This window comes from Gallus gallus, chromosome 26 (genome assembly GCF_016699485.2).
Source record: "Gallus gallus isolate bGalGal1 chromosome 26, bGalGal1.mat.broiler.GRCg7b, whole genome shotgun sequence".
Taxonomy (NCBI): Eukaryota; Metazoa; Chordata; class Aves; order Galliformes; family Phasianidae; genus Gallus; species Gallus gallus.
The window spans coordinates 2,701,360-2,722,365 of record NC_052557.1 but is presented as its reverse complement, the minus strand read 5'-3'; the positions used below and the strand labels follow the sequence as shown (position 1 = coordinate 2,722,365).

Here is a 21,006-nt window from a genome sequence, read left to right as displayed (position 1 = left end):
AGCAAATAATATCAAACGCCTGCGTGCGTCCCGAGGGAGGGGCCTTTTGTGCTTTCCTCAAGAAGCCGCGGCACTTGTGTTTAGCTGTTAAAGTAATGCAGATCTATCGAGATGGACGCAAAAGGAGACACAAAACACAAAGCGGGTGCCATCCTGCCTTCAGGTTTTATTGGGTGAAGCGTTCATAGGAGCTCAGCAGCGCTGGGGTGGGACACGGAGCATTCACTGCTGCCTTCACACACAGGAACGCTTTGGCTCTCCCTTAGCTCGGGGTTTGCAGAGAATGGGACAGGTGCAGTGCAGGAATGAAGTCCTCTGATGGGCTTCTGTACAGCTTGAGCTTCGTCGGGCCCTTAGAGTGATTTAATTAACGGAGCAGAAGGGGCATGAATGTTGATTCCGTGTTAAAGTGCTTTCTTTTGGTTCAGTCCCAACGTGAGCAGTGCTTCCACGCGTGGGGGGACGCCTCGAATGCCGGTTGTGGGCAGCACAGGGCACAGCCTGGGGAGAACACAGCACAGCGATGTGAAAATGAGATTTCCTCCGGCTTTCATACCAGTGTTTATTATATCATCGCTTAGGAAGGGAGGAGGGCCTGCCCTCCTGGGTAGTGCTTTCTTTTTGTCAAAGAGGAAATGATGGGAAAGCTGCCTTTGCCAGAGAGCAAAAGATAGGTTTGTAGCTGAGGTTTTGTAGGTGTGTGTGACTTACCAGAGGTTGGGGTGGAATGAGTTTTCGGGATTATAGTGGGACAACTCCAATTCCTAGCTGTAGCAGATATTCTATGTTAGGAATAGAAATCCATACCTGCCGTGCAAGACGTGAACGTTTCTGTCCTGTCATCTAGTCCAGAGAGGTTTTGTAATTGTAGTTTTCATATGTACGGTAGTAGCTACGTGAAAAGGAGCAGTGAATTATGTCAGTCCATAATGAACGCTCGTATGTCCTCTTAGGAAGAATCTTGGATGTGAAACAACACAACCACACAACTGACTCCAAGCTGATGCACTTAGTACAGCTGGCAACTTAAAGCTCAAAATACAAAATTAAAAGACCTAGCCTCATAATTCTGGTGTTTTGACTGTATAAGAGTCACAGCTGGGCAAAGAAAGATATGAACTGATAACCAGCAGGACATCTTACCCCTCCTTCTTCTTAGAGATAATTTTCCAGCCAATGGTCACACCCAGGAGAAGCAGAACGACTGCAGCTGCAATTCCTGAGAGGGAAGAGAGCGTATTATTTGCACTGTGTGTTTTAAAACACATCGGCACAAGAGACATAATAAGTATATCTTCAGGTAAGGAGAGGAAAATAGTACCACCGAGGCTATGAGGCCAAAGATCTGGCCACAGATATTCTGAGCTGCTTACCTAGCCCTACTGAGCCAGACCTGGGTGAAGCTGAAGGAAGAGAAAAGCAATAATCAGTAAACAATTCTGAAATAAAATACAGTGTTCCTCAACGGTTTTTAATCACTTCATTGATAAAGTTTTTACTGCTTAGGCTGACAGTACAGAACTTTAAAAAGACTCACCGTTATTTATATATATATTTTAATAGAAAGTCACTTACATGTTTAAAAGGGAAATTAACAGCAATGATAGCGTTACCAGGCAAACAGAGGCCCTGAACTGTAGAATGGCTGTGGAAGATAGTGTTGAAACTAAGCTGATAAAAATAGCTATTTTTGTTTGTTATTTTCTACTGTCATGGTAAAGTCAGCTTTAAACAGACCTAAGAGGCCTCGCCAGCACATCGTGCGGACAATTTGCAGACAAGAATGAAACTATGCACTTGCATTTTTCTCTTTGGTCTTTGCTTGATTTACATTTCACTTACTGAGTTTGCAGGCTGGCACGGGAGGGTCCCAGCTGAAGTTCTCCTGGCACTGAATCTGACTGAGGCCTTCCAACGTGTACCCGTCATCACATTCAAGAGTGATGTTAGTCCCAAATCTGTATGTTTTTCCAGCCGTGGTTTTCTTAACGCCTTGAACTTCAGGGAATACACAACTGATCTCTGAAAGTAACAGAAAAGGACAGTAAGCGCGAGGGAACATAAAATACGGAAAGTACAAGTGTGGGTTATTTAAGGCATTGTTCTTGAGCTCTTTTCGAATAATTCTTGTGATGATTCATTTCCTTGTGGCTACAAAAGGAGCTCTGTGCCTAATGCCACCATGTAGACGTTTGTACCAGTCAGCATCTTACCACTGGTACCCCCCTGGAGAACAATTGTAGCCTGGAAGGAGACCTGCCAGAGAAAGAGATTTTCTGATGCTGGGCTAGCAAGACATTTGGAGAAGAGTGGTGTATCAGGTCTGTCTGATCACCTTTTACAGTCCAAGCCCAAGGATTCTAGAGGAGAAAATTCTCAGTGGAGAACAGAGGGTAACATCAGCATGTAAATTCTGACCATTACTTTATGGCTTATTTATTTTTACAACTACACGTAATAGTTTCTAAGGACAATTCAAAAACATGAGAATGTTGAATAACAGGGAGAATTCTTCTGTGACTCTGCTTCTTTTAAATAGCTACTGGCTTATTTGTGTGTTTGGTGTACGTTATTTCCTCTTATTGTTATCCAGGTGCATTTCTATTGAGTCATTGTTGTACAGCTCCACCAAGGAAATGCCCTATGAATTTATTCTGCTGAACGCCCAGTTTTCCATGCGGGAACACCCACACTAGAAATCCTGCTAGACTCATGAGATGGCCATGAGTCACATTTGCCTGATGACTGAAATTGACCGTGTGCTACGCAGAAGTGCCAAGTCACAGAAGTAGAAGCACTTTACGTGAAAGGAGCAGTAAGACTCACGTGTCAACTACAGGTAATCCGCCAGAGAAAAGTCATCAGATCTAATCACTTCCTTTGTTTCCTGCTAGTGATAACAGGGCACGGAAAGGGAAGGGGAGAATGTTTCTATTCCTCAAGGAGAAAAAGCTTTTAAGGGAGAAATATTAATGTACAACTAATTCATAGCAATGAAAGCAGAGATGCAGAACATGACGCAAGAATTAAAACTGCTTTCCGGAATTTCATCCACTGTACTCATATCCTTCTGCCTGGTAGCATTAAGTAGTTCCCATCCTACTTCTTTATCATGATTTTATACTCTTCCCAGTTATATAAAAATATGGGCCAATTAGTAATTAACATCACTAGCTGTGATGTGGAAGTGGTTCCCAAGCCAACTAAATGGGTAGAACTCAGTGTTAGCAGCAGCAGAACATTTTACTGCTTAGATTTTGGCCCACGTATCTCACACACACACCTTTGCATTGAGGAGGAGGGCTCCAGGTTCCTGATGCTGTGCAGGTGATGAAAGCATCCCCAGTGAGTGAATAACCAGAATCACAGCTGTAGGACACAGATACTCCATAGAAAAAAGTGTCTGAAGTGTTGCCTTGGAGCTTCCCATTGGTGATAGCTGGAGGGTGAAGACACTTCACCACTGGAAGTCAGGGAGAGACAGATGATAGTGTTGAAATAAGAATCCTCACAGCCAGCCAGAGAATAGCTAAGGCACTGTACTTTTGCAACCTTGCTCTTCCCCTTTCCATTTCTTCACCTAGTTTCAACAACCGCTTCTGTAGCTCTTGAACTCCACCAGGTTTTGTGAGCACGGATAAACTTTATCTTGTTCTTATCACTCATTTAGTAGTAAAGGACTCAGATTTAGTCCTTATATAAGCCTTTCCCTCAGGCACATTGTGTATTAAACTTTCTTCTTAGCTCTCTGCAGCAAAAACGCACCTTGACAGACAGGAGAAGGATGGCTCCAGGCTCCAGATTCTGTACAGTAAATGGATGCCATTCCAATGAGGGAGAAGCCAGTCTCACAGCTGTAGTTTACAGATGTTCCAGGAGTGAAAACTGCTTTTCCCAGGCCACTGTGGCCCCCATGGAGGATATCTGGGGGCTTGGAGCAGTGCAGCACTAAGGAGAGAGAAGTACAGGATACAAAGCACTCTTAGAGGCAAGAGGAGAATCTCCAACACCTGTGCATGGCTGTATGTGCACCTCCACATCACGGACACTAATGCACGGAGCCCACTGCCCACTTCACCCTAAAGCATTTGACTTGGTGTCACACAGATTTCTTCCTACACAAAGGTACACTGCCCAGCATCATCTTCTCTGATGCACTGGATAGGAAGAGTGATTAGCTGGTATATATAATGAGAACTGCACATTTGTAAGACCATTTTACAACAATATCCATACAGGTCCCTTACATCTGACAGAACCAGGCTGAGCTCAGTTTTAAGTTCATTCTGAGAAAGTGAGGCACCAGTTATACTGTAGTGATAAGAATGGGAAAAAATAGGGTAGATGGATCTTCAGGTTTAGAAACTAGGTTTCCTCTTGCCCCCTGAACATCCTGCCATGTGCTACAAATAGAGCAAGGTCAGAAGGGACAGGCACTGAGGATGGTTGACATGCACTTACCTCCGTCACAGGCAGGGAGTGGAGGAAACCATGTGCCCCCAGGTCGGCACTGGGACTTGTGGAGGACTTTTGAGATATTATCAGTGTTGCATTCAATTGTGATGATGTTTCCAGGCATGTAGAGAGGTTCCCATCCAATCACTTTTCCATGCCCAATTCCTGGGCTCACACAGCCAGCTGTGGAAGGGAGGGCAGAGAGAACTATTTACACTGCAAAGCTTGTGCAGGATGGATAAGGGCATTTGGCCACAGAGAACGCATTCTTTCCTTAGGTGGATTTTGCTGAAGAAACAGCTTGTTTCACCAACTCTTTAGCCACATATCACCGCACTCCTAACACATTTGGAAAGAGGAGAATCAATGACAAGAGTGTGAACTCACCCTCACACTGAGGTAGAGGACGGCTCCAGACCCCATGCGGTGTGCAGCGGATGGACTCATTGCCAGTGAGGAAGAAGCCCGGTTTGCAGCGGTAGTGCACGATTGCACCTACACCAAAAGTGTCTGAGAAATGACTGTGTTCCCCATTGATGATGCTTGGAGGAGGTAGACACTTTACCACTGAAAGACGAGAGGAGAATGGTGAGAAGGTGAAGCTAAATTCTGAAAAAGCAGATGTGTAAGAAAAGATAATGGGTAATTACTCTTCTTCCCCTCAAAAAACAGGACCGGGTGGGAGGAGCAGTTAAGGTTTGGTAAGTCTTGCCTCCCATCTATCACCTACCTGGACTCGTTGCAGCAGCAGGATGGTAATAGCATCTAGATGCAGCATTAAGAGTTGAAAATACACGTTTGGTTGAACACATGCAATGCACAAATTTACCTTCATTTTCTATCATCCTTCCTTTCTATTTCCAGCAAATAAGTCCCTCTTCTCTTATAGTCAGCATCCTGCCATACAGGTACTGAGTTTCTATCTATCAGAAATGGAAAAGCTTGTGGACTATGGACTGCAACAAGCAGGGAAGAAAAGCATAAATCCCACTTACTGCACTGCCCTCAACCTGGCTTAGGTCCTGTGTGAGGAAAGAGTCACAGGTGAAAGGAATGCCTTCTGCTTTCTCCTTATAGCAATCAGAGCAACCAGGAAAGGGAAAGCCAGATGTGGCTTCAGAAAGCAGGCAGCAGCAACCAGGAGGATCCTGCAATGTCACCAAGTCAGTGACACTCACCCTGCTCACAGATGGGCACAGGAGGATCCCACGTTTTGTCAGCTTTGCACTGGGCCATGGAATGGCCTTTCAGCACGAACCCTTCATGGCACTGAAAGCTAACAGTGTCCTTGTATCTGTAGCGCTGTTTGGGAATGGATACTCTCCCATTCTGGATCTGTGGCACTGGACACACCACCTCTGGAAAAGAAATTCGGCATCTTAAAGAGGGAACAGGCACATGCTGTATTTGATGCTCAGATAAAGCCCATCCTGGTCACTGCTCCAGGGCAGGCTCTCAACAGAGTTGTGCAGGTAGAACTCAGCGACTCACAGGAGAATAATTTCAAGAACAAAGGGCTTTTTAGTGTCTTCATGTACCATGGGATTATCACAGTTTTTCATATGTAAACATAACTTTGTGCCTATAAACAAAATAATGCACATACATTCCAAGAAAACTTACTAAATGTTGTAGAAATCAAGCTCTGTTAAGCATTCTCACAACTATTCTACTGCTCCAAGCTCAAGCTTTCCACAGCAATTCCATCTGAAGGAACGACCAGATCCTAATTGCCATGACCAACCCCTGCAAGAGGGTCTTGTGGCTTAGATAGCAGTGCAGTGGAAGATCTCAGCCCAGCTTTGCTCAGTATCCCACTCTCATGCAAGACACATTTCTTCCTTCATTTATTGTGGTTGTGAAACAAAAGGAACAAATCCCTGCAGGCGTCTGACAACTCCTCCTACACAACTCTGAAAGATCAAAAGCTGGCAATGGGAAGACTTGGAGAAGAAACCAAACAAGCATGCAAAACAAAACAATCCCAGAGGAATATTCTTAGGAAGTCTTATTCACCAAGGCTCTATTTATTTTAAGGAAGTGCCACTTTTTGACTTTCAGAACTTAATATGGTGATTCTAGACCAGGTTTAGTTGCGACCTACTTACTCTGACAGGTGGGAGCATCACCACTCCATGCAATATCTGCTCCAGAAAGCTCGCAGCGCCTCAGGGACTGTCCAACCAGCCGGTACCTGGAGTTACACAGAGGGGATAGCAGCTGATAGATAGCAAGGCATGCACCCTGGGCTTTGCACTACCCCAGCATTTCCAGAACAGTCGCTTGCTTCTGGATAATTCTCTTGATGGGATACGTGGGGATGAAAAGCACCGAGTTCCTTCTTCCTGGGCCAGAAGTACCAATCCTGGCTTACTGGCATGAGCTGAGCAGTGTGCTGTACCCCCTCGCTTTAAATTGCCCAACATGAGCTCAGTAAATGGATCAGCAGAGGCAGCGTGGGACTCACCCTTCTTCACATGTGTAGTTCACGATGGACCTGAACAGGAGATCTGTCAGAACAACAACTCTGCCATTCTGTGGTGCTTCTGGATAATTACATTCTTTCCCTGGGAAAGAACAAGGCTAAGTTTAAACTCTTCTCCTGCAGTTTTACAGTGTGCTATGAGAAAACATCATAAGGATCTGTCCACATGCAAACACCAGTAAAGGTTTTTATAGAAGACCAACAGCTGTCCAAACTATGTGACTAGTGAAGCCATGTAAGAATCATTTTTGTACCAAAGAATTTCTTTAGAAACCCATGCGTGTAAATTTAGACGCATTTCCAAAACCAACACCAAACGGATGGAGCTATTCACTTTTGCAGAACGCTCGCACATCAGACCACGTGTGGTTTTTGAGGCACGTCAGAGCTGGCAGCACTGTGGGGTGTCTCATGAATCCTGGGCGGCAGGCGTAGCGCACCGTGCTCCCAACGGGAAAGGCTGTCATGTTCTGGTGCTCCTTGGCCAGCTCAGCATAGCTGAGTGTCGGAGGAGCACCGCAGCTACCTGCCCAGAGGGAGAACACAGAGAGATCGTGTCCATCATCGTGCCTGGAGGTTCCCAAGCAGCCTGGCTCCAGCTGTTGCTCCTCCACAGTACCTTCACACTGAGGAGTGGGCAGGCTCCAGTTTCCAGACTCGGTGCAGTAAATGGATCCCTCCCCCAGCAGGCTGTAGCCAGGATCACAGCTGTAGTTCACAGCCATCCCAGGAAAGAAAACTTCCACATCCTGGCTGCTGTGATTGCCTCCATCAATATTTGGAGGCGAAGGACACTGTAGCACTAAAAAGAGAGGGAAAAAGACTGAAAAAGAGCCCAAATGGGATAACGTGTAGGAAGGATGCTTGCACAGTGCCACCAAAGCGAGTATAGCATCCAGTGTGTGCTGGAAGCAAACTGATGTGCAGCCCAGGCTCTGTGCAGTGGCAGTTTGCTGACTCCAGGAGCAGCTATGCAGGGAGTGAAGGGGTCTGGAGATTTAAATCCTGACCCATTTTCTCTTCTGTGCCTGACAAAGGCTGCCGCAGCCCTCTGCCCTTGGCTCTTGCTGAAACACCATGGTGTCCTCCCTTTCATGGCACTGATGGCACGGGCAGCTCACCTTCACAGCGGGGCTGAGGGCTGCTCCAGCTTGCATTGTCAGTACAGTACAGAGCTGCTTTTCCAGTAAGAGAATAGCCAGGGTCACAGCTGTAATTTACAGACATCCCAGGGATGAAGTCCACATCCTTGCCATCATGCTGGCCATGGTCAATCACTGGTGGGGAAGGACACAGCTCCCCTGCAGGGAATGAAATTTGGGTTGTTGTTTTTTTTGTTTGTTTGTTTTGGTTTGTTTTTTTGTTTTTGTTTTTGTTTATGTTTACTATTCCCATTTACTACTAGTGAACTCAATCTCTGCAAATTCAACATCTCCCGTAATCCCTTTGTGTCCTTGGCATATCCACAAGTGACAAAAACACCTTCACGTTGAGGGAAAGGGTCACCCCACACTCCAGCAGCAGCACAATTCAGCAGCACTGCTCCAATGAGCACATAGCCAGGATCACAGGCATGGACAACAGACGTCCCACTGACAAACACTGCCATGCCTTGGCTTCTGTGCCTCCCACTGGCAATGTCTGGGGGCTGAGAGCACTGCACGTCTGGGGAAAGAGGGCAAAGCCATCCATCCATACCAAAAAAAAGAAGTATGGAAAAATGAAAGACTCCGTGCACAATTCCAACCCTGCTCATAACAAAGGGGTTGGAACTAGATGATCTTTGAGGTCCTTTCCAACCCAAACCATTCTATGACTCCATGAAGCTGTACCTCCACAGTGTGGTGGTGGTCCGCTCCAGGCACCGTGCTCCCCATCCACCGTGGTGCAGAAGATGGAGGCTGTCCCAGCCAGCACATGGCCAGGCTCACACATGTATGTGACCACAGCTGCATAGGGAAAGGCATCCATCGAGTGCCCACTGTGCATTCCATGCGGGATGTCGGGGGGTGGATCACAAACGATACCTGGGGGTGCACATGTGGGGTTTTAGTATCACTGTTGCTGCAGCGCTGCGGACTGCAGGACCCTTCACTTCCAGGAAGGGATGGATGAGGTTGAACCCATCCCTGTGGTCATGCTCTCTGTCTTTTGAAAGACCCTTCTCAAGTAAAGCCCTGCTCTGAACCTCTTTGTGCTGTGCTCAGCTCCCACTATGTGCACTTACTCTGGCAGGTGGGAACGTCCCCAGTCCATGTCACTCGTGTCCCAGAGCCCGAAACCACACAGTGCCGCTGGGATGCTCCAACTAGCCTGTACCTGGGGTTAAACAACAGCACTCCTGTTACTGTGGGACTGTCTTTGGAGGTTACATCTCCCACAGTCACAAATTACCACCCCACCTGCCACTGCACACTGCCATTTTAACCATTTTGAAGGTATGGACCCAAGCTCACGTGGCCCTGGGTCTCCTCAGTGGGCACAGCAGCACAGTTTGACCAGGACTCACCCTTCTTCACAGGTGTAATTCACTGTTGATCCGAAGAGGAGATCTGTTGTAACAATGAGTCTGCCATTTTCTGGTTCTCCTGGATGATCACACCTTCTTCCTGGACAGAATAAGAGGTGGTTTTCAGCTTCTTTAACTCAGCATGAAAGGAAAAGTGGCGCTGGAATTCTAGGATTCTGATCAAGCCCCCATGGTAGGGAACCAAAAACATCCACCAAACGACGGGGCTTGCATTGTCACACTGTGATTTCAACGACAGAGAAGCATCTGCAAAACTTACGTCTGCAAAACTTCTTGGCTTCAGACCACGTCTGATTTTTAAGGCACGTAATAGTGGGTGGTGTCTGTGAATGCCTGGCGTATCCTGGCTGGCAGGTGTATTTCACTGTGGTCCCGACTGGAAACTCAGTCCAATTCTTATACTCCTTGCTTAGCTCAGCGAACTGTAACACTGTTGGTGTCCCACATCCAACTGCAGGGAAAAAAAAAAGGAGAAATTAGGCTGGCAGTGAAACGCAGCTGAGAAGCAAGAGCACTGGTAGGTTCTACTGCAAAACCTGGGGATGGTAGTATCTCTTCTATCCTGTGTTCTGACATTTATCTACATGAATATCTCTTAGCACAGAAGGATGCATGCATGAAATTTATATGGTCTTTAAAAACCCTTAATTTAGCCAGTTTTATGATTCCACACTCCTCTACACATCCTTTGGGATTGGCTGTAGGCCTCAGAGTGCCGGAGTCTGCAGGCTCAGATATGAGAGAGCACTGTGCTGGAATTGCAGTTCACCCCCAAAATTTCCACAGCGTAGCTTGGGGGCTGCATGCCATGCCATGCTGTGCTGTGTCGGCCCCTCACCTGCACAGCGTGGGTATGGGAGGCTCCAGCTCCCTTCCATGCACTGGATGGAGGGGTCTCCAAGCAGGGAGAAGCCGGGCTGGCAGCTGTAGTTCACAGACATTCCACTGGTGAAGTTGGCCCCGAGCTCAGCATCATGTATGCCATGGGCAATGGTGGGTGGCGGAGGGCAAGGCAGCGCTAGCAGGGTGTGAGGAGAGAATGATGTTGGAGTGGTTTTGCATGATGCAGGAGCAATGGATCCCTGTGTGTCCTTGTCCCCAGACAAGGCTGCCCAGCCCCTGTCTTCCCACAGAGTCAGCAGCAGCTGTGCCCATGCTCACCTGGCTCGCAGCTGGGGACAGAGGGGACCCAGCGGCCATCGGAGTGGCACTTGGGCTCCTGGCTGCCCCGCAGCATGTAACCTGGGTGGCACCGGATGGTGATGATGGTGCCGGGGTGGTAGACAGCTTGCTGTCCTTCAGCCACTTCTCCGTGCTTAATGCTAGGGCTCATGCAGGTGACCGCTGGAAGCAAAGAGCAGCAAAGTCTGAGCTGGGGAAGTGGCTGCCAGAGCCAGGCTTCCCCCTGTGTTTTTATGAGGTCAAAATTCAGGGAGCATCCACACAAAAAGGAGTGCATGGGCTTGAAGCCTTTAAATCTCTGCCCACCCACTCCCCCATGCTCCCCTGTGCATGCAGCCCATCGCCCAGAGCCTTTCTGCTCACCTTTGCACTGCGGGTAAGGGATGCTCCACACTCCAGATGTCAAACAAGTCAGTGCTGTTTTCCCCGTGAGGACATACCCTGGTTCACATTTGTACCTCACAGAGGTTCCAGGGATAAACACTCTCACATCCTCACTGCTGTACTGACCGTGTGTGATATTTGGAGGGGAAGGACACTGCACCACTACAGGAAGGGGAAAAATCAAACTCAGTGAAGGTCTACACCCCAGGTCTACACCCGGTGTAATGAGGCAGCATTGCTATTTCTTTCTTCCCCATTAGCTGTTCCTAAGTAGCTAAAGGTGCCAAAGTTTGGATATGATTCCACCCTGCCTACACCCATCTCCTGCCTCCGTTTCTGTCCTGCCACCTAAGGGGGCCCTTAGGGTCCCTTTACCTCCAATGTGAGGTGGTTACACCTGCTGGGGTGGATTCAGAAGTCACCCACCACCCACCACCTCACTTACTCTTTTCACAGGTGGGGACAGGAGGATCCCATGTGCCCCCAAACTGGCACTGAGACCCCTGAGAGCCCTTTAAGGCGTAACCAAAATCACATTCAAAGACAGCGATGGCCTCAGGCATATAGATGGACTTTGGCCCAGTCACTCTTCCATGCTCAATCTCAGGTCTTCTGCAGTCTATTGCTGGAAGTGAAGATTATGAGGCACATTTGGGACACAAAGCCCAGCCAGGGCGGTAACTGCGATCAATCCTGGCCATCACCACCCTGGGCGTGTCAACAACATTGATTCTTATTCTCTCCCCCCCAGAATCTGAAATCTCATTATCCAGTTGTGCTTGAGAGATTCTCCATATTGGGACCCCTTGGCCGTTCCTCTGTGGGGATTTGGTGAGTAGTGGTTAAACCCAGAGCCAAGAAGAAAGAGACGACCCAGGTGCCAAGCGGCTGACACAGGCATACCTTCACAGCGTGGCTGGGGCCAGCTCCAGGTTCCTGCAGCAGTGCAGGTGATGGATGCATTCCCAGTGAGCATATAGCCATCCTTACAGGTGTACTGAACAGCTGCACCAGGCAGGAATGTGTCCGAGGGCTGGCTGCTGTGCTTCCCGTTGGCGATGCTTGGAGGGGGAGGACACTGCACCTCTGCGGAAGGGATGGAGAGAATATTATTAAATATGGAAAATAACCTTCAGAAACCAAAGGAGGAAGACATTGAACGCCATTAATAAATATCTGCCTCCCACCATAGTTGCAGCACTCACCTCCGCAGCGTGGCGGCGGCCCGCTCCACGCACCACGCTTCCCATCCACCGTGGTGCAGAAGATGGAGGCTGTTCCGGCCAACACACGGCCCGGCTCACATGTGTAGGTGACCACGGTCATGTAGGGGAAGACATCCATCAATCCCCCACTGTGTGTTCCATGTGGGATGTCCGGGGGTGGGTCACAGACAATACCTGGAGATGCACATGTGAGGTTTTAGCATCGTTGCTGCAGTGTTGGGGTCTGGGACCCTCCATTTCCAGGAAGGGATGGATGAGGGTAAACTCATCCCAGCAATTAAGCTTTCTTAATTATGCTGAGACGTGTGGGAAGGTAAACTTGTGCCCTTGGGTCAGTCATTTCCTCGCTGTCCTGGCTGAAGGTGGGGGCACAGTTCTTATTGCCCTGTCCATAACCACTGTGACTCACGCAGAGAGAACCTGACCAAACATTCCTGCACACGAGCAGTGAGGAATTCATGCTACCGGAACGGGAAGTTTAAAACATGAACAGCGCTCCCAGTTTGGACCAAGATAAAAGGCCTTTGGAAACAATTTCAGAAATATCCGAAACAAAACAAAGCATAAGAAATAAGAAACGTGAAATATTTCACACACAGAGTGACCCGAGAAATCTTTTGCAATGGCACTTTTGCCTTGAAAGATTGTCCCCTCCCTGCTACACAGCCCAAGGAAGCCATCTCCAAGGGCCCCCTCCCATCCCACTTACGATGGCAGATGGGAGCATCCCCGCTCCATGCAACGTGTGTGCCAGAGACCTCGCATGTCCTCTGCGAATGCCCAATCAGCTTGTACCTGCATCACACAGAAGCACTGGTAATGACATGTAGAGACTCCAGACTTCTTCACAAGCCTTATTAATAGCAGCCAAGACTTCAGACTTTATGAGGTTCCTCCATGTAAAGCCATTTTGTCACTTAAATTCTGCCTTACTGTTAAATGACAGCTGAGCTCAGCTGGCCACAAACTCACCCCTCATCACACGTGTAATTCACTTTGGACCCAAGGAGGAGGTCGGTCAGGACCACAGCTCTGCCATTCTGTGGGTCCTCAGGATTCTCACATTGCTTCCCTGTGAGGGGACACAGCTGCTGTTAGCACTGCATATCAGCGTTGTGCACCAAATCCCCCAGGGATGCTCAGACAGATGGCATGCTTCCCCAAAGGAATAAACCCACAAAACCAGAAAGGTTTGCACTCAAGAAGTATGAATTTCCCAACAGCACATGCAGGACGCACTTTTGCAGAACTCCAGTGCCACAGACCAGCTCTGATTCCCGAGGCATGTGATGGTTGGTGACATCCCCACGTGCCGGGCATAGCCAGGCTGGCACGTGTACTCCACAGTCCCACCCACGGGGAAGGCAGTCTGGTTCCTGTAGGGCTCCTTCAGCTCAGCAAACACCAGCCTGGGGGGTGCCCTGCAGCCAGCTGTCGGGGACACAAGCCAACACCTTATCAAAGGGTCGGGGGACACTGGGGCAGGGTGGCACCTGCAGTGCTGGCCGGCCACTTGCCTTGCTCGCAGGTGGGCACTGGGGGCTGCCAGGTGTTGTTCTGCTGGCACTGCACCACTTTGGGGCCGCGGATGACGTAGCCTGGCTCGCACTCGAAGGTGACAGTGTCCTTGTGTGCGTAGGTGCTCCGAGGAGCTGGCACTATCCTCCCATTCTGGATTTGAGGGGCAGAGCATCCTGCTTCTGGAAGGGAAGCACAGACCTCAGAGCGGGCACAGCTGTGCACTGCAAAGCACTTGCATCTGTGATCGCTTTCAAGATGCAAGCCTGAAGGTAATTTTCCTATTGATGATGCCCTGCCTGAGCAGTGCAGGGGAGATCCCAGTTGGAAGGTGAGGCTGGGAGTACTGCAGATGTTGTGTGCTTCTACAGCATCCTGCCTGCACCTGCCCCAAAAGCAGCAAATTTTGCCCCAAAGCAAAGCAGCACATCCTGCCCCAAAGCAACAAATCCCACCCCAAAACCACAATTCCCACCCCAAAGCAGCAAACCCTGCCCAGCAGGCACCCAGACAACACATGCAACCATCTTGAGGTCTCCTTGCCTTTCCAAGCACAAAGCGGTTTGGCTGGAGCTGCTGCACCCAGGCACTCCCACCTGCTCCCCATGAACCCTACCTCCGCACAGTGGGGGGGGGCCACTCCACACCCCGTTTTTCCCATCATGGGTGGTGCAGAAGATGGAGGCAGCCCCACGCAGCGGGTAGCCGGGCTCGCAGCTGTAGGTGATGGAGGTGCCATAGAGGAACTCATCCAGCAGCCGCCCTGTGTGCTTCCCATGGGGAATGTTAGGGGGGGGCTCACAGGGGATACCTGCAATGGGGCACAACGAACCTTCTGTATCCAACCACAGCACTGAAGTACTCAAAACCCCACAGTGTGTGGGGCGTACACAGTTGGCCTACAGGTGGAACGACTGCAATTCCTCTTATGGAGGAAGACTCTACGTGCTTTATCCTTTCTGATGTTCAAGAAGTAAAACAACCATCCAACAACCTCAAGTCTTCTGTGCCAAATCTATACAGGCGCTGCTGAGAAATCACTGCCCATGACTCCTCACTTTCAATAATCCATCACGCTCTGAGATCTTGTACTTCTTCCCAGTATATTTCCTTCTTAAATCAAACCCTACTGATATTTTCATGCCCACAAAGCAGGGATAGCTCTGACTGAGAGATTTTGGAGCTGCTGCTGGGACACAAGTACCATCACCATGCAGACACCGAGCTGGGAGCTACTCACGCTGACAGATGGGAATGTCACCAGTCCATGCAACGCGTCCCCCCGAGATCTCACAGCGCCGGCTGGACTGCCCGATCAGCCTGTGCCTGGAGGTAGAAGGGCTCACGTTCACTCCAATCACTTTGGTTTGAGCTATCAGCCCCTGCAGTGGGTTCAGCACTGCTGGAAGCCTACAAGCTCAGCACCTTTGTACCGTTTTCACAGCAAAAGTCTGGGAAAACCCTATGTGCTCATATAGGTACAGAGCTCTATACCTGGGCTTCTTTATAAGATCAATGCATCAAGAATGAATGTATGAAAAGGAGAAGAGGGACACTTACCTAACACATCCTGCCTTGACCTTTGGAGGAGCAGACCTGCAGCCTGGACTTACCCTTCCTCACAGCTGTAGACCACTGTTGACCCAAAGAAGAGATCTGCCAGGGCTGTAATGCGGCCGTTCTCGGGTTCCCCGGGGTGATTGCACTGTTTCCCTGTGGGAGAGAGAATCTCCCTGTAGGCTTCTCCCTGTAGTGCAGCCCAACAAATGCAACTGCTATTCCAGTAATCCACCCACATTTCCAATTACCCCCAAAAATGGGTTTCAAATAGCATAAGGTTACATGGCTTTACTAGTCACATATGATTGGAACACCAGAATCACATTAAGGTTTTTGCAGCATGGACAGAACCCAGCACCTATTCCTTCTGGAACAACAACACCAAATCAAGGAGCTATTCACTTTTACAGAACTCGAGTGCTTCTGACCACACTCCGCCCTGCAGGCATGTAATAGTGGGTGACATTCCTGGGTGCTTAGCAAATCCGGGCCGACAGGTGTATCCCACAGTCTTCCCGACAGAGAAATCAATCTCATTTCTGTGCTCCTCATTGAGCTCAGCAAAGGTCAGCCTGGTGGGAACGCCACAGCCACCTACCGAGAGAAAACAGGCAGAGTTAGGCAGGACAGGAGCACTGGGTGAGAGCACAGAGAGAACACCATTACCAGGAAAGATGTTTGCTTTGCCTTGAACATTTGCTTACTTGGCTTGATGTAGACACTACTAAGCAAACACAACACAGAACCATAGGATCATCTTTGTTCTTTCCCAAAGGATTCCAGATTTCAGGCTCCTGTTCCCAGCTGATACCTCAATCTTCTGCTTTCTTACAGGATTTAACCCATTATTTAGCAGCCCCAGCACCGTTACCTGAGCGGTCAGCCCTTCTGGGCAGCGTGGGGCTGTGGAGTGGTTCGCAGAGGGGCACTGGGGGGTCCCAGCTGCCGTTCTCCTGGCACAGGGCTTTGGCACTGCCCTGCAGGCTGTAGCCTTCCTGGCACTTAAACGTCACCATTTGCCCCGGTGCATAGATGAGCCCCTGATCATCGACTATCCACCCATCCTGTATATCCGGCTTCAAGCAGATAGTTGCTGGAAAGGGAGATGTGCAGAAGTGATGAGCAAAAGGAGCAAAAATAAGCAGATAAAACCCCCCAACCCATGGGCTGCTCATAGTGCAACAGCAAAAATCTACATGGCGTTACCCAAACGTCCCCAGCCCTGCTTTGACAACAGAAGGCTTTGAAATTAATTTCCACCATGCAACACTTCACATGGGATTAACTCTGGAGGACCTGGGGGCAGTGGGGGGGGGTCTGCCCACAGTGAGCACAGACGCACCTTCACAGCGCGGGCTGGGCTGGCTCCAGGTCCCTGATGCTCTACAAACCACGTGTGCATTCCCAACCAGGTAGAAGGTGGGATCACAGCTGTATGTCACAGACATTCCCGCGGTGAAAAAGGCTTCACCGTGCCGGTTGTGATCTCCATTGCTGATCTTCGGAGGCATGGGGCAGGGGCGGACTGCAGCGGGGAGACAAGGAGATGAGAGAGGAGCATGCAGAGGGACGGGTGGCTGTGATGGGCTTTGGGATGGGTGGCAGCCCCGCAGGGTCCCCCAGCACCATGCACACACTCACCCCGCTGACATCTGAGCACTGGTGGGTCCCAGCTCCCCCCAGGCTGGCACCGAGCCCGATGGCTGCCCTCTGCAGCATACCCAGGGTTGCAGTCAAACTGCAGCATCTCCCCAGCCTCGTAGGTGTCCCTCGGCGCCTGCAACTTCCCATTGTGCACCGTGGGACTCTGACAGCCGATGGCTGCGGGAACACGGATATGGCTGTCAGTGCAGGGCAGCATCCTGCGGGTACAGAGCAGCAGTGCCCACAGGGCTGCTTCCACCCACCTTGGCAGCGGGGCAGGGGCCGGCTCCAGCGCCCCACTTCCGAGCAGCTGGTGGAGACGTTCCCCACCAGCTCAAAGCCATCCTTGCAGCTGTAGTACACAACGGTGCCATACCGGAACCTGGCAGAGGAGCGGCCGCTGTGCAGCCCATTGGCGATGTTTGGTGGCTGAGGGCACGTCACTTCTGCAGGGGAATTGGAAAGGCCATGAGGGATGTGGGACAAACAATGCTGCAGGGATGTGCAGCTCAAAGCAGCTCAGCCGTCTGCATGGAGGAGGTGAAGGTGAGGCAGAGGGCTGGTACCCCATGTCCTGCCCATCTCTGTGTCCCTCCTGCCCGCTGCAGCTGCCCAGGCTTTCCTTTCAGGACAAGGAAATGTTAACTGGTCTAATGAAGCCCAACCAGCCTCATCCTGAAGCTGCCTCTGCAGACCCAGGGTGTTATCTCAATCTGCCCCGGTGGCTCTCAGCATCATGGCCAGGCACTGGGTTCAGTAACACAGGGCTTAGTCCAGAAATGAAGACTGCAAACATACCACAGCTTGGGCTCATGTTGGCACTACGAATGGCCATTTTTAGCTTTGTATTTTTATAGAAATATTCAGAGTTTAAGGTCTACTGTCACTCAGAAACACTGAATGCACTAAAATGCTTTGTCCTATCGTTAATTTCTTGGGGAACCAGCACAGAAAACTCTGCTCTAATTGAAGGAAGCAGTGGTCCCTGCTGGGCTGTGCCTGCAGCAACCCACGTAGCTGAGCCCCAGCTGCACTGCCCAGCACCAGGCAGGATGGAGCTGTGCTGCTGGGACAGAACAGGGTCTCAACCCAGTGCTAGAAGTACAGCGCCTGTAGCTTCAGAAACACATAGCTCAGGGTTCACGGCTATAAGCTCATTCTTTGCATGTTATAATACGGAGTACTTCATTTCAGGAGAACCAAATCCCCTGCTGAAGGGCTCAGTGCCATGGCAGGGTGCTGTGTCATGCCAGTGCCACGCTGTGCTGGCCACAGGGTGAGGTGACAGCGTGCAGACAGGGTGGCAGTGCACACGCGTACCTTCGCAGCGTGGGCTGGGCTGGCTCCATTTCCCCGATGCTTTGCAAAACACACGTTCAACATTCCCAGCCAGGTAGTAGCCGAGGTTGCAAGTGTACGTCACATACATCCCCATGGTGAACTCTGCTGTGCCGTGGCCGTCATGATCTCCATTGCTGATCCTCGGAGGCACGGGGCACGGCTGGACTGCAAAGGGGAGATGGAATGAGAGAGGAACATGTGAGGGATGGGTGGTTGTGTTGGACATGGGGATGTGTAGCAACCCCACAGGGTCTCCCAGTGCACTCACCCCGCTCGCATCTGAGCACTGGTGGGTCCCAGCTCCCCCCAGGCTGGCACTGAGCCCAATGGCTGCCCTCTACAGCATACCCAGGGTTGCAGTCAAACCACAGCATCTCCCCAGCCTCGTAGGTGTCCTTCGGCGCCTGCAACTTCCCGTTGTGCACCGTGGGACTCTGACAGCCGATGGCTGCGGGAACACGGATATGGCTGTCAGTGCAGGGCAGCATCCTGCGGGTACAGAGCAGCAGTGCCCACAGGGCTGCTTCCACCCACCTTGGCAGCGGGGCAGGGGCCGGCTCCAGCGCCCCGCTTCCGAGCAGCTGATGGAGACGTTCCCCACCAGCTCAAAGCCATCCTTGCAGCTGTAGTTCACAACTGCTCCTGGGAGAACTTTGTCCATGGATTGGCCGCTGTGCAGCCCGTTGGCGATGTTCGGGGGCTGAGGACACATCACCCCTGCAGGGGGAGATGAAATTGCACTGGGAGTCATTATCCTGTACACAGGACTGATGGTCAGGATGATAGCCTGACTGCTGCTCAGGCTGTGCTTTGTTAAATTAGAACAGCACCGAGGTTACAATCTCGTTGCATCCAGAGGAAATCGCTCACAATGGGGGCACTCCTTCCCCTCTATCCATAGGGAAACAGCACATCACAGCTCAGGCAGAGCACACATGAGCACAGAAGCAGCACAAGTGGGAAACTGTGATTGTTTCCCATTCCGGGAGGAAGATGGAAACATCCCACGTGTGGCCATAAGCAGAAGTCTAGAAATCCCCCCAGGGAGGCAGATGGTGCCATCCCTCATGGCTGCAGCCTTTGGTTGCACAGCAGCACAGCACCAGCGTTAGCTTCTGCCCATCCCCTGAGAGCCCTGGCTGCTGCCAGCTCCATTCCCCATCCCAGCCCCTCTTTCCAGAGCTGCTTCCCTCCCTCTCACTTTCAAAGAGCAGCAGGGACATCCTGGCTTTGCTTTCTCAGCAACACGAGAGGACCTGGGGGGAGCTCTGCCCCGCAGCAGCCCCGCTCACACACACAGCACACTTGCCCTTTTTGCACGCCGGCAAAGGGGGGCTCCAGCTGAAGTCAGCTTGGCAGACACTGATGTGGGAGCCTTGCAAGGTGTAGCCCGCGTTGCAGGTGAAGCGTGCTGCGTCCCCGGGCCAGAAGACGTAGCGAGAAGGAGCTCTCCTCCCATTCTTGATGTGTGGCACTGGGCATCGGTGCTGTCTGACTGCAAGGGAGACAAGAGCAGCGTTCAGCCACACAGCCCTCAGATCTGCAGTGCTGTGCCAGCGCTGCCCACGCAGCCTGCAAACCCGGATCAGCCGGGGAGCAGCTCTGACGGCAAAGCTGAGCTTCCATGGGTTTGGGCTGTGCTGCCCGGGAACCTCAGACTGTCACATCAACAGCAGAGCTCAGCCTGTTTGCTCTGCCCCATCCCAATTCGCTTCTGTTTATCACGGCACGTTTCAACTTGACAAATCCCAAACACAAGCTATTATTGCAACAGGCTTTTCAAGTAATACTTCATTCATGCCTTGCTTTACTTTGGCAGCTCAAATGTGCAGGTCGAGCCCCTTGTTCCAAGAAGCCGTTACGAAAGACACTGCCCCATCTCCCAGTGTTGCCCCATGAAACTTTCCTCCTCATTGCTGCAGGTGCTCAGCTCCAAGTTCCCATCCAGAATTAACCTGCAGGGCCCAAGCACTCTCAGCCAAGTGCCAAGGGAAGGTGCTGGTGTACAGCTTTAACGCTGGCTGATAAACAGCTCTTATGCACCAGCCAGCCCCAACCCTCCGCTGCCCCACACAGAGAACAGGAGCAGGGCTTTGGCCAAGGTGACAGATGCTTTTTTATAGAATCACGGAGCCATCAAATCATTCTGGTTGGAAAAGGCCTCTGAGATCCCCAAGTCCAACCCATCCCACCGTGCCCACTGACCGTGTCCCTCAGTGCCACGTCCCCACAGTTCTGTGACCCCAGCACCTCCCAGGACAGCCTGTGCCACTGCATCACCGCTCTTCTGGAGAAGAAATTTCTCCCAACGTCCAACCTGACCCTTCCTTGGTGCAACTGAAGGACATCACCTCTGTGATGCTCAGGATCTGGCACGCCCACATCCCCCTGTTCCCAGGGATCTGCCTGCCCTGCACTGGGGAAAGCCAGAGAAGCAAGGAGAGGAGGCAGAGGAGGGGTATGGAAGGCAGTTGCGGGTGGTGCCTTACCTTGCTGCTTACTCGCAGCAGCCAGAAGCAGAGTGGAGCAGCCCAGGATGCTGAGGGTGAAGGCGAGCACCATGCTCTGGTCCCAGTGCAGACTGCAGATCCTGGGGGATGCGAAGCAGATATAGGGGTCCTGGTTCCCTATGCCTGAGGAAGGATCGCAGCTGTGGGGCTTCCCAGGCTGGGGTACAGGAA

The 21,006-nt window shown here is 50.9% G+C and overlaps 1 protein-coding gene across 1 annotated transcript; it reads right to left on the bottom strand.

Annotated features, from left to right (window-relative positions):
- Positions 1 to 146: 146 nt before the first annotated feature.
- Positions 147 to 20,908, bottom strand: CR2 (complement component (3d/Epstein Barr virus) receptor 2). The gene is made up of 41 exons (XM_046904269.1): positions 20,815 to 20,908; positions 19,635 to 19,820; positions 18,860 to 19,042; positions 18,594 to 18,773; positions 18,305 to 18,490; positions 17,248 to 17,430; positions 16,982 to 17,161; positions 16,683 to 16,865; positions 16,212 to 16,433; positions 15,743 to 15,934; positions 15,394 to 15,493; positions 15,021 to 15,106; positions 14,397 to 14,591; positions 13,780 to 13,962; positions 13,502 to 13,693; positions 13,235 to 13,334; positions 12,972 to 13,057; positions 12,242 to 12,436; positions 11,940 to 12,122; positions 11,016 to 11,198; positions 10,632 to 10,814; positions 10,309 to 10,488; positions 9,730 to 9,921; positions 9,450 to 9,549; positions 9,168 to 9,259; positions 8,773 to 8,967; positions 8,062 to 8,241; positions 7,560 to 7,742; positions 7,275 to 7,466; positions 6,923 to 7,022; positions 6,564 to 6,649; positions 5,634 to 5,813; positions 4,843 to 5,022; positions 4,462 to 4,638; positions 3,766 to 3,948; positions 3,284 to 3,463; positions 1,843 to 2,022; positions 1,374 to 1,403; positions 1,144 to 1,219; positions 808 to 892; positions 147 to 501 (listed from the first exon to the last, which is right to left on the bottom strand). Exons 1-40 carry the CDS (start codon positions 20,885 to 20,887, stop codon positions 844 to 846), a joined length of 6,189 nt encoding a protein of 2,062 aa, XP_046760225.1. The 5' UTR covers positions 20,888 to 20,908; the 3' UTR covers positions 147 to 501; positions 808 to 843.
- Positions 20,909 to 21,006: the final 98 nt, after the last annotated feature.